This window comes from Limulus polyphemus, unplaced genomic scaffold (genome assembly GCF_000517525.1).
Source record: "Limulus polyphemus unplaced genomic scaffold, Limulus_polyphemus-2.1.2 Scaffold1334, whole genome shotgun sequence".
NCBI classification, from domain to species: Eukaryota; Metazoa; Arthropoda; class Merostomata; order Xiphosura; family Limulidae; genus Limulus; species Limulus polyphemus.
The window spans coordinates 207,533-225,948 of NW_013666944.1; the positions used below are offsets into that span (position 1 = coordinate 207,533).

General features: G+C 31.0%; 2 protein-coding genes across 6 annotated transcripts in view; one reads left to right on the forward strand and one right to left on the reverse strand.

Annotated features, from left to right (window-relative positions):
* The window catches only part of LOC111086696, a 21,518-nt gene extending 10,519 nt beyond the window's left edge, over nucleotides 1-10,999 (forward strand). The window contains exon 2 of the mRNA XM_022390567.1: nucleotides 5,010-10,999. Within this exon, the coding sequence (XP_022246275.1) occupies nucleotides 5,187-8,141 (2,955 nt within the window). The 5' untranslated portion in view covers nucleotides 5,010-5,186 and the 3' untranslated portion in view covers nucleotides 8,142-10,999. The remainder of the gene's footprint in view (nucleotides 1-5,009) is intronic.
* Nucleotides 11,000-13,179: 2,180 nt separating this feature from the next.
* LOC106463145 (septin-7-like) overlaps nucleotides 13,180-18,416 on the reverse strand; it is a 63,259-nt gene continuing 58,022 nt past the window's right edge. For all 5 annotated transcript variants that reach the window (XM_013923139.2, XM_013923138.2, XM_013923136.2 and 2 more), the window contains one exon: nucleotides 13,180-15,260. In XM_013923139.2, coding sequence (XP_013778593.1) covers nucleotides 15,209-15,260 — 52 coding nt within the window. In that variant the 3' untranslated portion in view covers nucleotides 13,180-15,208. The remainder of the gene's footprint in view (nucleotides 15,261-18,416) is intronic.

Genomic DNA, 18,416 nt, shown 5'->3' on the forward strand with positions numbered 1-18,416 from the left:
GATAGAATAGTCTATGTGGTAAATAGGGAGAAATGAATCCAATTATGCTACCCAGGGGCACAGGTGGAGGATATAACTGACAGAGCAGGAGATATAATACTAGCAGAGATGCAGTTTCTGTGGTGCATATAGGGGCTAATGATGTAGGGAAATGTAGGTCAGAGGAGCTAATTAATAAGTACGAGGGGTTGATAAAAGCATTTAAAGAAAAGGGCCATAACTTAATTTTGTCAGGGATACTGCCCAGAATTAATTGTGGGGATGAAGTTATAAGTAGATCACTAGGGCTAAATGCTAGGCTTAGGTTAGTATGTAAGGATGAGCAAATTGGCTGGTTAGACTTGTGGGATCAGTTCAGTGGAAGAAGGTAGCTTTTTGGAATGGATGGTTTACATTTAAATAGAGTAGGGGCTGGCTTGTTTTATAAGGCTATTAACTCAGCTGTAAGGGAAGTTTTAAACTAGGACTAAATAGTGGTGAGTGCCAGGAAAAACTAAATGTGAAAAGAATAAGAGGTAGAGAAAAGTTTAGCATAGGAAATGAGTATAGATGTAGTTATAAGGATAGGCTTAATTGTTACTATTGTAATGCTATAAGTATAAGAAATAAGATAGATGACTTTAGAGCACTGGTAGGAATTGAGGATTTTGATGTGATGGGAATAACTGAAACATGGTTAAATGTAGATGATTTTTGATGACAGAAATTTCTTTGAAATACGGGGTTACAGGCTATTTAATAGGATGGGAAGGAAGACCCTTGAAGGATGATATAGGAAGGTTAGTATCTGATGATTGAGGTGGCTGGGTTATTAAATTTTGCTTTTCTTTGGTTTTTACTAACAAAGATTTAAACAATATTCCCTATCTTGAACAGTTGATAGATGGAAACAAGATTGAATTAGATGACTGCATCAATTCTGAGCTGGTTAAGAAAAAATTGTGAAGTTTAAAAAAACAATAAAGCTCCTGGGCTAGATAATATTTCCCCCAGGGTTTTGAAGGAGGTTAAAGATTGGATATGTGAGCCACCTACTACTATTTTTTGTCAGTCCTTGGATAGTGGGCAGGTACCAGAGGATTGAAAGTTAGCTAATGTAACTCTCTTTTCAAGGGAGTTGATAAAAATTGGATAGTCAAAATGGTTTCACTAAAGGAAAATATTGTCTTACAAATGTTTTAACATTCTTTGAAAAGGTTACTGCTTATGTAGATGAGGGTAAGGGTGTAAATTTGATGTATCTGGATTTTCAGAAAGCATTTGACAAGGTGCCACATAAAAGGTTTGTAAAAACAAATTAGCTCTATAGATGTGGGGGATAAGTTAGCAAATTGGATAGAAGAGTAGCTGGATGAAAGAAAGCAGAGAGTTGTTACAAATGTCACAAGTTCAGTCAAACTGGATTAATGTTACAAGTAGGGTACCTCAGAGCTCAGTCTTGGGATCTTTGCTCTTTTTGATTTACATCAATGACATAGATGAAGGAATAATCAATAAATTATTTAAATTTGCAGATGCTATTAAGGTCTTTGGTGTTGCTAGCTGTGAAGAGATGCTGCTGATATACAAATGGGTTTAGATCATTTAGTGAGTTGAGCAAATAAATGGCAGATGGGTTTCAATTATAATAAATGTAAGATGATGCATGTGGGTTATCATAATTTGAATTATAAGTATAATTTGGATGGGAATAACCTTAATTGTTTTACGAAGGAAAGGGATTATGGTGTAATAGTCGATCAGTCTATAAAGCCATCCAAGCAGTGTGCTGTTGCTAGTGGTAGGGCAAATAGGATTTTAGGTTGTATCTACAGAAATATTGAATACAATTCTAAAAAGGTTATAATTTCTTTGTACATGTCACTGGTTAGGCCACATTTGGAATACTGTATTCAGTCTTGGGTTCCTTACCATAGGAAAGACATGGAATTGTTGGAAAGGGTTCAGAGAAGGTTACTTGAATGGTGCCTGGGATTGAAGGGTTGTCATTTGAGGAGAGATTGAAATCTTTCAAATTGTTTTCTCTTGAAAAAAGAAGAGTTAGGGAGGATCTGATTGAGATGTTAAAGATTGTAAAGGGAATTGATAGTGTTGATGCATCATCTTTTTTTCATACTTGAGAATGGTAGGACTTGGGAACACATGTAAATTTTGGCAAGGTAAGAGTCATCTTCAGCTAAGACAGTTTCATTTTTCTAACTGGGTGGTGGCCTTTGGAATGGGTTGCCTTCAGATGTTGTAGAGGCAGTAGATTTAGGTGAGTTTCAGGAAAGGCTTGATAAGTATATGAATGATAAGGGCTGGCTTTAAGATTTTTTAAAAATTATTTTAATTTAGTTTAGAGGATGGAACAGCCGAGATGGACCAATAGGTCCCATGTTGTCCCAAAACACTATGTTATGTTAAGAGTTAGTAATGGATTAAATTAACTTTTAGCATATGAAGTAATGGTACAACCTAATCTAACAATTATGATATGCCCAGTATTCTAACAAAATGCTTAAAATTTACCATTGAAAGAGTTTTCAAAACTGTACAAGAACATATGATGTCATCTTTCATACTGTTGGCAGATTATCTGTATAATTAAATATAACATAATGTTGTTGTTTTTTTAGTGTTATGCCCTTAACTTAAGAATGTCTTTTTCCATTCATTGTTAATCTCAAAGTTATATCCTCAGCCTTAATTACTACAGGTTTTATACTATTGTATTAAGTAATCTGGTATGTAATTGTATTATTATGTTTATTTAGGGGGCATTCTAAACATTTCCATAAAAACTTTTAACAAAATATTTGAATGATAAATATCAAACTAGACCTGATACTTTTCTAAATATTAAAGGTATGACCTTGGACAGACCTTAGTTTTAGCTGTAGAAAACAATTCATAGTTGTAATAGATGTAAAGCATTTTGTTCAGGTTAAAGTTGATATAAGTAATAACTGAAATGCTTGTTTATCATCATTTAAGCTCAGAAACCTTCAAAACATGAACCATGAAAAGGTACATAACACTTGAATACAAATTAGGCCTAACACAAATTGAACGACTTCAAGTTCATTATTACAATGCAGAATTATTTTTTATAAATGTTGGTTTCATGCAGATTCTTATTATCTGGTTGTTTTTGTCAGTCTGTTTTTAAAAAAATGTTTTCATTTGTATTTATAATGTAGTTTTTTTTTAGAAATACTTGAAAGCTTTAGTGAGTGGATTTATTATTATTAGGGCTGGATAATTACTGGAACTTGCTAACAAATTAATCTTCAGGCTCATTAACACGTTAAATGTTGCAATGCTAGACATCACCTGTGGCAGGTGCTGATACTAGTTTTAGTGCAAAATCATTGTGTTTTCAACTTAAATTTATGTTTTTACTTTTTGTTAATATATATTTATGATGCACATGTGCATCTAGAAATTGATTTAGATAATACTTCTGGAAAAATCATTTTCAATGAAAAAGACAGAATCAATTGAAACTTGTTTTTATCATGATATAAACACACATCACATGATGATTACATCAACATTTTGTGTGGTGCAGTTTCAAGCATATATATCCAACAGAGTCTAGGTTATTCTGGACACACTTCACAGTCATAAATTGAATCTTGCATTTTCCCTTTTCACTGCATAATCTGCACTTTTTTCTCATCATTTTACTGCTTGGACCAATTTTGCAGTTTTTTGGCTAATATTCATTATCTTTAGCTTTTGGTGATTTACTTATAACTGCAGGTTGTAAAAGCTCCTATATCACTGCCAGACAAAAGTCACACAGTGTCATTTTGTTCCCAGAATATTAATTATACAAATAACAGGAATTTAGCAGAGTCACTTGTAATATGAATACAAATTTTCTTATACCATCTTATGGTTTTTCTCGAGCAGAGTTAATACAATAACATCTTATCATGCCTGTCAATTCCACTCATATATACATGAAAATATGAAGTACGACACCTATGCATAATGCTCACTACCATACAGTGTGCTGCTGTCAATGGGCGTTTAAAATGATGATCGGGAATATCAACTAGTTGAGATGCACACGTGTCATGAGCACATGCAAATGAGTGCTAAAAGTACACATTTGCATCCTCAGCAATGAATATGTTAATTGATTACATTCAACAAATCAGTTTTTCTCGCATGAGAATTGGATAGTTGGAATAATCAAAGATAATTGTAATAGTTGAAAATACTAATTTTAATTATTTAGTTTGAGTTGTGACACTAATCAATTCAGTTGAACAACCTTGAATTAATCAAAAATAAAGATAAGAAATCATAATCTCGATATTTTGATCACTTGGATAGTTGAAATAATTTGAAACGCTAAGTTTGATTACTTTAATCATAAATTTGAATAATCAATTATTTTTCTGACACTAATAAACTTAATTGATGCTCATAGTAATCAGTTAATTGGCCAGCTCTATATCATTTTTTTTTTATAGTTTACAGTATATGTGACTAAGCCTTTAATTCAGCTGGTCTGAAATATTTTAATTGATAATTTTTATACCTATAATTTGATTTAACTGTTATGGAACAAAATATATTCTGTTTTAAATTAAATAATGTTAGTTTTTTGTTGGTATAAAGATTTGATAGGATTTTTGGTTGACCATATTAAGGTGTTTCAGGAGTATTTTTGGCAGTGTAGACGTGGCAGAGTTTTGGAAATGTACAAGTGTAATTGTGAATATTAAATTATACATCTCTTTGTATTGCAGTATTTTATTTAATAAATTGTATACCTACAATTTCATTGGCTATCAGTCAAAATGTATTCAATTTTAAATTGACAGGATTGGGTTATGTAAGTATAAAGATTGACATGATCTTTATTTGATCAAAATAAGTGTCAAAAATTGTGAATCATTAATTCATACACCTGTATGTTATTGTCTATATGTAATACAGAAATGTATATGTCATGTTTTTAACTTTTTTATGTCCATGAATTAAAACTGGTTTCTCATACTTTCACATAGATTCTTCAGGATTTGGAAAAACAGAAAAATAATTCACCAACCTGGGTATTTGTTGTTTTCCATGCACTGCTCCCTTCTTGTAAAAAAAGTTGAAACTTTTGGAGCCAGAGAAGAAAACAAGAAATTGGATTTAGTACAGGTCATACTTTATTATCCCAGTTGTATATACACAGAAAAATGGCTAACACTGATGGCTTAGTAGACAGTTTTGTGGGAAGTGAGCTATCAGTGAAAGACCGTCCCCCTAATAGTAACCTCAAAACATGCATTGTTACTGCTGTGGTAGGAACAGATTCACACTTGAGCACAGACTCCTATATATGTGAAGAACCATCTGAACATAATAAAGAGTTTGATCAGACATGTACATATACCATAAGCAAACAAGATATTTCTGTAATGGGGAAAGAAGGGCAAATTTCATCAACTTCAAGTAATACACTGAAAAGAAATAATCCTGAAAGTTTTACCTACTTACAAAAAGATTTCTCAAAGACAACTGAAACTGTAAAAACATCTGTGAACTCAAATTCTGAAGATTGCAAAGCCACAGCCTTTAAGAATAGCAAGAAGTGTAACAGTAGTTGTGATTTAAAGGATAATAATGAACAAGGTGAACTAAAAACAGTTTCTAAAGTTATGGAAAGTTTCCATATTAAAAATACAACTCCTAATCTGGTTAATGATTCAGATGAATGTAAAGAAAAGTTTTTTGATAGCTCTTATCCAGAAAGATCTAATATTTTAACTTGTCAAAATATCCAGTCCATTTCTTTTGAGGATGGATATCAAATCAGAGAGCACATCCAGTCAAATGGAAAAAAATATGTCAGTAATTTCTCACAAGGGCTAAAACTACCAACACAAGGAGTAGCTCTGTCAAAAAAGTTACCAAGTAATGCTGAAGTCCAAGAAAATAAAAAACAAACAATAAATGAAGGTACAGAAACAACTACAAATTATAAAACTGTGGTGAGGGATGATATCACCACCCATGAGAAGTTTCCCACTAATAATGATGTTTCAGGTAATCAAATTTCTGTATCTGCAAAAATTGGTGCAAATGATTCTTTGCATTTAAGCTCTGAAGGAAAAGGCAACTTGTTAGCAAATACCTTAGATCAAGAATGTTCATATATTGATACATGTTATGAAAATTCACTTACTGATGAGATATTCAGTGAAATGATAAGAAAGGCTGGATTTCCAGCAGCTTTTCAAGACAAGGTAGTTATTGGAAAATACATTCCAATACGACTACCTAAGCAAAAGAATTTTAAACTACGTGAAAATGAAGCCTTACTGCAATGTCCTTCAATGGTTACTCCACTCTTAATGAAAAAAGCAGACAAGTTTCCTACAAAAAAGTATCCTTCTGAAATGTCAGATTGTGCATCTTGGAATGGAAATGATAAGGAGGATGAAAATGATTATCAGTTAATTGAAAGATTCACCAAAAAAGACTCTCCAGTAGATTTCTCAAGTAGTACTTCGTGTAGGTTTTTGTTGGGCATAGGCTTAAGCCAAGCTCAAGAGTGGTGTCTGAAAGACCAAATAAGGTACAAAAAAAGACGAATCAAGAAGAAAGGAATGGTGAAAAAGATTGCAAAAGATCTTGAGCTATGTGTGAAAATGCTCAAAGAAGCCAGTAGTGCTAACGAACCATTTGTGTTCCCTCTAAAGAAATGTGAGTTTTGTGATTTCAAAACAGAATCTGTACATGCCTTAGAAGAACATTGCACAACAGTGGATTCATTATTACGCAAAGAATATAAATGTCATTTTTGTGGCTTCTGCACAAAAGACCCCAAAGCTCTCTTATTTCATATAGAAGCACTGCATAACAGAAAAGGAAAGCTAGAATGCTCTTCATGTATTTATTTCTGCACACAATGTTCATTTGAAACAAATAACAAAAAAATTTTTAAACGCCATTTAAACAAATGTCAGAAACAACATGATGGAAATTACTTATCTGTCCAAGATACTCCTGCAAAGTCTTCAATGCTGACAACTATGAATGATATCAAAGACTATGAAGAGTATCTTTTATCATGTAGAAAAGAATCAACCCATTATTCTGGCATATCACGAAGTCTTAAGACAGTCCCACCATGTAACCAGAAATGTTGTTCTGTACCTTTCCAGAAACCAGTTGACAGGCCACAAGATGTTTGTTTTGCTGCTGCTGGTCATGGTGATTTGTACCAACAACGTGTCAGACCTATAGGTACCTGGCACCCTATGTCGAATAATTCTTACCTGAAACCTTACCAGTTTAATAATATTGGACCACTTACATGTAGTTTTGATAATCCAAGTACATCTTGTAACAGTGGTACAGATGCAAGTTCAGAGATTTCTCCATCAGTTCACATCCCCTTTCCTGCCAATCAAATCTATCAATTAATAAGTGGTACTGGAAAAATTATTCCTGTGGAAAGTGGTAGCAGCAGTTCCTCTGGCTCGTATGCTCCCCAGTATACTTTGGTGTCTAATTCAAGTGGTACTAGACTGGTTGTAGATAAGACTACTACAAATCCATCAAGGACTGGTCTTATTTCAGAAAAAACAAACTCACCAAATATAGTCCCAACAAGGCTTCAAGGACCACATTCTACTGAGATGACGAAGCAAAATTCTGGTAAACAAGCAAACAGTGAGATAGTTCCTAGTCTAAACAATACATTTGTGATTTGTGAAATATGTGATGGATATGTGAAACAATTAGGGCATTTACGAACACACATGTATTTGATTCATAAAGTAGAAATCCAACCAAAGATCCTTCAAAATCGACCTCCTCTGAATTGTCAAAAGTGTCAGTGGAAGTTCTTTACAGATCAAGGACTTGAGCGTCACCTTCTGGGAGCTCATGGATTAGTCACGACAAATATGCAAGAATTAGCAAAGAAGAAAGAAGATGGAGGTACATGCACCATCTGTGGCCGTGTTTACTTTAGCCAATTATTAATGCATATGAGTCAAAAGCATAAAATAAAACTGAAACCAGCAAATCTCTCTTACAAGTGTACAGTGTGTTCAGCAAATTTCAACTTTTATGGACAGTTTCAAACTCATGTTTATTCTGCTCATATTGGAGCTATCAAGAGAAACACTGCAGGCACATAATTACAGTCAGACAAATGAGATCTATGCTATGGGTTCCATAAATTTTGTGGAATGCCAAGTGTGAGGGATAAGTAAGGTAAAAACAACAAAATAATTCAGGGCACATGAAAGTTAAAAAACAACAACGTAAAATGTGTATTTAAAGTAATGTTTGAAAGCGGTGGTTGATTTCACAAACAAAATTGAAAATATTAGATTTTAGAAGTATTAGAAAGCTAGTCTACATAATGAAATACCATAACAGAAAAAAGAATTAAAAGTTCTAAGTTTTATGGGAAGCTTAGGATAAGTGAAAAGGTGAACAAGTCTTTGTAATAGGTGTTAATTTTTTTTATATTCACATGGATGTATAAGTGAAATACATGTTTAGACCTTTTGAAGTGAGTGATAAAACTGGTTGTCACTGTAGTTAAATCAAAGAAAAATATTTATAGTTAAAACCCACTCTCAGATACAATTATAGGTCTTTGGAGAGTAGTGGAATACATATTTCTTGTTGATCTAGTAGTAAGGCCCTGTCGTTTTATTGTGGAAAGATATAGTCTCAGAAGTAGTGTCCTCTTCAACATACAAAGTTGATCAAGTGCCTTCAGAGGTGCATCATTGGTTTAAGATCATGATTTCATTTGTCATAGCTACTAATACTTTGAAGGTATTTCTCTGTTTCAGATTTTCTATAATGGTGCATTTCATTAACATACAGTACAGTTATAGCACCAATCTTAAGTTGGTTAATATCAAATTATGAATATGTCTAATTGATTAATCTGATTATTTGGAAATAATTGTTTAAAAAAAAGGCCTTAAAGCTAGTACAAAAATTGTGTTTTTGTTTCACATTTGAAAGGTTACCCCTGAGATGATAGATTAATCAGTTTAATTTTCACAAACACAAAACTGCCAATCTCTTGATCAACAAGGAGAAGTGCTTGTTTACAGTGTTTGGTTACAGTTTAAAATACAAATTAAAGAATAGCATCAACCTTTGGAAAAAGACTATTTTATTATTACTTGAAAATCTTCTGTTTGCATTTTTTTTATTTCAGGAAAGAGATTTTACTTTTTATTTTTCAAGGTCAGTGTAATTTTCAAAACTTTTTTTCAACTGAAGGATGACACAAATTTTTGATAAAGAAAAGATCGGGCTTGTTCAAAGTTTTAATGTGCTTAACTCGCCTAGATCTACAATACTGCAACTTGTCAATTTAATAGAATTATAGAAATAAAAGAATTTCTGATTTGAAAAAATGGATGAAAAATGCAATTTTCGTGTACTTTATTAAAATACAAATGTAATCGCCCAATAATGGAACAAATGTAAATGTCATCAGGCACATTGTGATATTAATAGAATAGTATGTATAGAAACTCAATAACACACACACATGTAGAGTTCTTATAAAACCAGAAGATACAGTTGATGGATGAGAATTATCCAGGAATCCTTAGTTGTGTAACTGTGATTTTCAAAAATTTAACCAATTACCATTTATTAGTCTTTATTATCATAATCCTGTAAAATTATCAAAGTGACTTAGAGTTTTATATCACTGACATTTATACTTTGTATTTGTTCATTAATTGTAGAAAGCCAAGGAAAAATTTTATTGATAAATGTTATCTTTTACATATGTAGAATCTGTTGTTTGTATCAAAGAGTTAATGACTTGGATTATATGAGCATGTATCTGAAAGTGCACTAGAAAATTTCTGGTTATGGAATATCAGTTTTTTTTTAGAAAAAACAAATTTTAATGCTAAACATCATTAAATGTTAGTTTTTTCTGTTGTGTGTGTACACTTCATTTCATTTATAGTTTATCGAGATTGAATTTATGTTCATTGTAAGGTATTGTGACTGTCAGATTCCTCAAAAATTTGGATACATTAATATCTTCATTCATCTTTCAAGTGTCATTTAAAATAATGTGATAAATTATAACTGAACTCTACAATCTGTTACTGATGTTAAGAAAAAATTAAGATAAACCACCAGACTATTCATGACTGTAGCAACTTATTTAGGCTTTAAAGCTTGTAAAGAGCATTTGTAATATTCTGAACACAATACATTATTCAGTGGTAAAGAAACATAAAATTATTAAATGTTCTTTAGAATATTAAAAAATTTTGATTGTACTGATGAGGATTATATAACATCAAAGCTTTGAAACTTGTGCATTTTGTGTACGGTAGCTGAAATTTGAGTATTAATGAGAGAATAACAGGTGGAAGTTTTTGAAGTGTGTAAAATAATGCTGGAGATGCAACTGCTTTCACCATAGCTCATACTTATTGCTTCTTTTGAACCAAATGTCCATATTAACAAGATTAACCTAACAATATGGATGATGTATGTAAAATCTATTGTGCCTTACATTTTAGGTAATGTATATTCTACGTTGTCTGTCAGACTTGTGTTTCCTTGTGTTAATCTTAACAGTGGTACAATAGTAGGTTATTAGAAATGTTCAGTGGTTCTCCATTTCAAAGTGCAAACCAATTTAGTCACTCTTTTCTTAATTCATAATTAAGTCTTTTTGATATTTTGACAGATCAAATACTTTTTTTTTTTACCAGCTACTTTTTGTAGATATTACTAATTAGTCTAAAAATCATCATTTACCAACTTCATGCACTTTTGAACAAGGTAGCTTGTCACATATTTGGTTTTTGAAGGCACAAGATTGGAGTATATCTTGTTGAGTCATCTTGAAATGCTTTCTTTTAATTTTACATGCTCTGTTAAGTTTCTGACACATATTACATGTTTGAAATAGAAGACTGGAAAGTACAAATTAATTACCTGGTTGATAAGTCATAAAACACTACCAAGGCAGCCTTGAAACATAAAAAAATCAACTAAGATGCAGAAACTACTAAGCAATTTTTTAATGGTGATTTAAATTTGACATTATACAATTTTTAAAAGCTAAAATGACTGGAAAATACATGTATCCCTTAACTATAATTATAAATTTTTCTTATCATTAAACATTATACAATCCATGTAGTTGAAAGAGAACTACACAAAAACATTCATAGAGATACAAAAAACGAAATAAAAAAACTGATAAGATAGGTCATTGTTTTAAATGAAAGAAGTAGTTATCATAGGAATATTATACTCTAGAACAGGAGTATGATGAAATTTATTTAGAGCTAAAATCAAAGGAGGAAATTTTTGTTCCAAAGGACCTACAATTTCTTTTGATAAGGAAGATAAAAGTTATTCTACTTGTACAAATGTACTCGTATAGAAGATACAAATAAAATTTCCTCATGATGTTAAGGCCAAATTATGGCCCTACAGTGCTATGGCTGCAGACTTACAATACTAGAAACCAGGTTTCGATACCCATGATAGACAGAGCACAGATAGCCCATTTTGTAGCTTTGTGCTTAACTACAAACAAAAATTATGAAAAAATATCTTCCAACTTCACTTAAAATTTATTTGGGAGGAGCATATTTTTGTTTCTTTGGGACAAAAATTTTCTCTATTGCACGTAGAATTTCTTTTTGAAAGGTTCAATGCAAGTCAAATTGACCTATTTCTAAAGTTTTTTTTTTTTTGTTTTCTGTATATATACGTCTCTTATAGATTTTTCTTAATTTATTTTGCTTGTGGTAATTGGCATTTGGCTTTTACTGCAATATTCCAGTATTAATCAACTAACATTTACCATTACGCTAATTAAAAAGAGCATGAGGAAATTTGCCCCCATTTTTTTAACCCTTGCTCAGGGCTATGCATTTTAACCTAAAATATCAAATGATGTGTAAGCACTGCAAGAAATGGTTTATTTTTTCCTTTGTGAAGAATACCTTTTACAAAAACCGCACAAAAACTATAACTTTATCAAAAAGTAAGACACTTAGCAAAATAAAATCTTAATTACACTAAAGTAAATGAATATATAACTGATTTTTTCTTAACTCAAAACTGACTGTTATTGTGTGATTAAGACTTAATTGAATTCACATTTCTTGCTTCCCTGACTTAATCATGTTGTTTTGTGGCTATCATTTATTTATTATTGCATTAAACAAATGAATCCACGGGTTTCCTCTTGATGATATTACTGCGGACTAAACAAACTTGGTCTTGAACTTTCATTTCCAGTAGAAACTTTTACTTTGTTTTATGATGAAATATTAGTTATCTCAATTCCTTTAGAAGTGCTGATGCAAATATTATTGGTCTCTGAAAACTAGTTTCATAGCCAAACTTTTTCAGTTTTCTGCAGATACCGAGTACTTGTATTGTTGCGTTGAATTCCTCATGATATATTTTTTGAACTACCTATAGTTTTTATTTTAAAAAATTAAATGGATAAATACTGATATCATTATTAAAACAGTGTTAAAGGTTTGGTTTTATACTAACCCCATTAACTGATAAAAAAAAATTATAAATAGTTGTTCCAAATACTACCAGCTTTCAGTCATTACATGAAGAAAAGGAAGCCTATTAAGTGAAATTATCAGAAAAGATATATTTTTTTTTAAGTTTGAATTATGTAATGTCTTGAAAAAACTTGCTAGAATTTTGGTCTAATATTTTTGTATGTGTAAGTTCTTTATAGTTATTACATTGTCATGCATATTTCTGAGTTATTTCTTACAAGTAAAAAATATTTGGAAGCTGTGTTTTTGCTTATATTTTTGGAAGGAAAAAGCACTAATTTCAATACAAAATTATTTTGTACATAAAGACAAAAGAGAACAAATATGATTCAATACAAGGGTGATGATAATAGCCCTGTAATTCAGTTCTATTTTGACTAAATAATAAATGCCCCCAACTGGCTCAGTGGTGTGTGTGTGTAAGGGCTTAAAATATTGTTTCAATACCCAGAGTGGGCATAACACAGATAGCCCATTGTGTAGATTTGTGCCCCACAACAAACAAATAAAGCAATATGTGTGTGTGTGTGTGTGTATATATATCAGTCACATTGACTACTTTGTAAAGTATCACACCCTAATATAAAAACTCTTGTCTGTACTTTCTTGCAAAAAAGCTAGGCTTCAATGAAATTGACAATACTAAATTTATTCCATTAAATAAGAATTATAAAAAGGAAGTTGTACAATGTTACATGGTAAGAAGTATTACATTACAGTTACACTAAATACATACTACAAATTTTTATATATCCCACAGTATCAAAACACTGAAAGTAAAAAGAAAAAAAAAGACAATTACTTAAAAGTAATTTGTACATATTTTATTGCTATGCATTTTGAAAATAATTTGCACGTCATAATTCAGTGCACTATATCAAGGAAGACATAGGAGGAACCCATGTCCAACTGTATTGCATTATAACCAGAAGTTATGTATACATAACTTTGATTGTAATTATATTTCCTCCTGTGTGTGCTTCATTTTTACATTTTCCTTTACATGATGAATATTTTTCCAAAACTCATTACACTACAGTATGTTTTCCACATCAATGAAGAAGGTAATGTACTATGATTCTCCTCGTACAACTACTGGTTCAATTTAGATATTTAATATTATAAGAAATTCTATGTATTGACAAGTGGCTGAGGGTTTTTAATCTTCTACCTCAAAATATTATAAAATTTAAAGATTATAACGAAAAAAAACATTTATTTTCCTTTGACTTTAAATAAAACGTGGAGGACGTATCAAAAATACATACAAATGAGGCAATTTATAAAACAGTAACAAACATTGGTACATAAAAATCCCTTCACATGAAACACTACATACAACTGTAAATTCACAAGTCTTGTTAACATTTGAAAAGATGGTAACAGTTTCAGAAAATTTTTTTTACCAAGTAATATACTTGGGTACTGTTTTTTTACTTTAGTCACTGGACTGTAGTAATGATATGAAGAGTTTTGATGTAGGATGAACTATAATAAATAAGAGTTTTTGATGATAAACTATTTTTCTTTGAGTAATCAGATTAGGATATGGAGGATTTTATCTATATATACTAAAACATGTGTATCATATCAGTCGCTAACATATTGTTCCCTTGATTACTTTAATAAAAATAAATATCACATCATTCAATTGAAACTTCCAACTCTTGTTTGTAGTGTTTAGGATACAGTTTTGATTTATGTTACACTGAAACTAACAACACTAGCTTCTCCATAACTTATTGTTTTGAATATATAATTCTAATCAAATACAAATAGCAAAGGTAAATCTTTAGCCTGACCTCCACAACCTTAGGCTAAATAAATTTTTTTAGGAACTGCTCTAGTCATTTCTTGAAAGATAAGTAGAAAACTGAATTTTTTCAAAATTTATTCATAGCTTGTAAAAAAACTAATTATAACCATGTTTATTACTTAAATACAGGATTTCATGCAACTATGCACAGTTATAGTACATTTGATTAGAAGGTTAAAACTGTTAGAAAATTTTCTCTACTACAAGAAAATAAATTAAAAAACCCATTATACCTTCACTTGAGAACAACTTCCTGCAGAAGATGCATGACTTCATGCGAATTCTCTCTCTCTCTCAAGCTCCAGTCAACTTTTTCTTAATAGGAAGTGAATGTTGTGTATGTAAAACTCGTATACTTAGCAATAACTATCTGTTTATCTACATAACTTTTAAAATGTGTAAGAGTGGTATTTATTCTTATAAAAATATTGATCTGTAGTGATTTGTTAAAAATAGTTTATTGTACCCCATTTTTGTAAAACTGCAAAATGGTAACTTAAGGTAGTTTACAAAAAAAAAAAAAAAGGACATAAATATTAGCATCTAAACTGAAAAATAATACAATATCAAAAGGCATGGATAGTAGGAAATAACCCTAAAGTTAAAACAGTATTAAGGCTTCTTAAAAAAAAGTACAGACACACCCAGGCTGTGTTTATATGCACTGCTTCACAACAAAGGTTAGCTTCAGGCATGCAACGTTTAGGTCCTGAAGATGACAGGAATGGAGGGGGAAATGCCTAAGATAAGCATTATCTGGATGAAATGAAAGTAGTATGGGACAAAATGGTAGATTTGGTCTTACTAGATAAAAGAACGTATATGTTTTTGGGACACACAGTTAAAATAGGCCTTTCTTCTTTTCCTTTTTCTTCTCTTTGTATTCCAAATGCCTGTAACACAAACATAACAACATCTAATATCAATAATGATTATTTATAACAACCAAAATCACCAAGAGGTATGAAACTATGGGTTGTTATAAAAATGCTACAAAAATAACTACAAACCCAAACGTTTTAATTTGAAGTAATTAGTTTTAGGATTTGTATGTTACAGGGCAGGGGATCAAACTATATTATCAAACTTTCATGCTGATCAAAGATCAATAATCTTTGTTATTGGACTGTAAGACTGATATTTTTCACATGTTGTGTATTTTCATTCAGTAAAATATTTTCACTACCACAATCACAAAATAGTGTCAAATTTTTACTTATTAAACAGAGAAGAAATACTCTTGACTTTATAATTTTTTTGTTGATAAATAAAACCACTGAGTGACTGCCTGATATGCATATTTTTTTAAGTAAATGAGTATCCTCCTCTTTCAATATTTTTCATGTTTCTGTAATGATGTCTTTTAATAACATCTGGAAATGTAAGGTGAACTTTCAGTTGCATATAAAATCTGCAAGCTTTAGAAGTGCATCCATGTGCAGTAGTTTGAGATGTTCAAATGTGACTTACTAGTAAATGCTAGGGGTTAACCTTTTAGTTTAGATGGTAGAGCACTCACCTTGCATGTTCAAATACAAGTATTGTGAAAAGATAAAAATTACCACATTGGTGTCAAATGTGGGACATCCCGTTACCCTGAAACAATGCCCTAGGACAGGTCTTGTTTGTGAGGGGAAGAATTGTAGTAGTTTGAGATATTAAAAAGTGACTTACTAGCAAGCATAAAGGGGTTAATCATTTAGTTTAGTTGGTAAAACACTCACCTGGCATGTGACAGGTCTTGGATTCAAATATGAGGTGAGGAAATATAAACACAGAAATTACCGCACACATACCAGAAATAAATTTATGACACTTCAATAAGTGAACTGAAGACATCAAATATACTTTGATTTGTTTTTATTTTTACTTCTTTTCAAGCAACAAATTACTGATTTGTATACAACAACCTTAAAAATATTTGGAATTACACACACAATTGTTAGTATCTAAAAAACATTACATAAAAAACTTGGCAAAAATAGCAATAATAATTTTTTCACAGAAAGTCTACAGGCAGGTTATATGTATGATTACACAAACTCCATGAGAGGGTTGAGCTTCCTAGCACTTTGTGCTAGATTTTTTCATTGGTAACTAATGATTTGAACCCCCCAGTGAGGGCACTTACAATCTTTTAGAGATAAATTAAGCCCCCTTCCTACTGTAATTAAGTTTATGTACTTTAGGACTTCCAGATTACAAGATGTGTCCAGAGCAAGGGAGCTTTATTTACATGTGAATGTTTATAATTTAATTAAAATTGAAATAATTTGAGTATTATTGCAATATCAGTTTGGTTTCTTACATTATTCCATTCTATTTTAGGCTCTTTAGATCTTTTCACAAATCACAACAGTCGGTAAAGAAGAGATCATAATCACACATGCTGGGTAACAAGTATTGATATATGCCAGGTCTTATTTTAGTTGATTAAATCATAAAAGTTCTGAGCATTTAACTGAACAACATTCCATACAAATGTAACAAAGCAACATAACACTATACATATGTGAGTCATCATAATTACATCCAAAAATACTGATAACTGCTACTGTACCCAAGAGATGGAATAATGCATTCCAATCTTTATAAATAAGAATGTAAGGAAAGTATATTTCATTAGCTATAGTAATTACCAATACCAGGTTGGCTTTGGGTTTTGCTCTAATCAAAGAGCTTGCTCTAATCTGAAGTTAATACAGTAAGGTGTTTCCAAGACAAGTTCTTGCATAGTGTATTAAGTTTTGTTTGAAGTATTGTGAAAGGAAACCTTGCATACTCTTGTGTTGATATGTTAAAGAAAAGCATAAACTGAGTGATGAATAAGACAAAAACAGAAATTCTATTTGTATACTTCAGAGTATTTAATTTAACAACTCTGGAAACTACATGTACCCGTTCATTCATGTCTTTAAGTTCTGGTTTGATGTGAATATTTGAATTATGTCAAATGCTACATAAGTATGAGACTGGACTTGTTAAATTCTGCTTAGAAATTTTAGTTTTTCAACACCGTATAGGGTAAATTCAAATCAAGCATTAGTTGCTACAATGTGAACCACGATGAAGATTACTACATTTGAAAGTATATAGAGAACAAGTAGCTCACTCACAAGAATACTATACCTTTTTGCACTTGTTAAAAATTGGTCAAAACTTAAGACTTTTGATACAGAAATTTATTTTTTGTAAACTAAGTTTAAAACAGAAATTCAACAACATGTGGATAGTTAATTATCTCAATATACTGCAAAAAGTTATTTATATTAAGCATACTTGTGAAAACTCCCTACAAGTAACACTGTACCACATAAAATCATGCTTAACAATCTCTTCTCTTTCTGGTTAAGTAAACGTTAATGTATCTATAGTTCACTTCAGGTATTAATACGAGTTTCATTACTTCACGGGAACTTGATGATGATATATTTAACTGTAACTGGTCATTGTAAAGTAATAGTAGTAGAAGAGGCAAGGAACCCTGGAATGTTACCCTACAAATGTCCCAAAACAGAAAATAACATAGTATAGAGACATACATTTATATTTATTTTCACCCAGTAAACATTGCAGTTCTTTGCTTAATTTACTCAATAACAAAGTAATTTCTCTTGCTTAATATTAAGGAGTTCCAACACATTGTATAAACCCTGAATAATGTATTGTTACTTTGGTTGTTTAAATTATTAATGTACACAAAAATTAGCCATTCTTTAAAAATTTTTAAGATATCTAGTAACAATTGTTTATAATAATATTACTTAGTTAAAAACACCAAGAATTCCATGTGATTGGAAACTCGTATTTTGTAAATATTCCTCTCCCTTTGAGGTTACCAAACAATCAATAATTAAATATTATACTATACAAGAAAACAAATTTACAAGACAATGTACATAATTTCAACAAGTGAATATATGTCAGAAAAATTCGAAAACTAGGAATAAAATAATGGCTGGAGACGGCTTAAATGGGTAAATGAAAGTAAAAACTTTAATATAAAGTTAACATAGACAGACAAAATGTACTAACGTTTCGAACTAAGG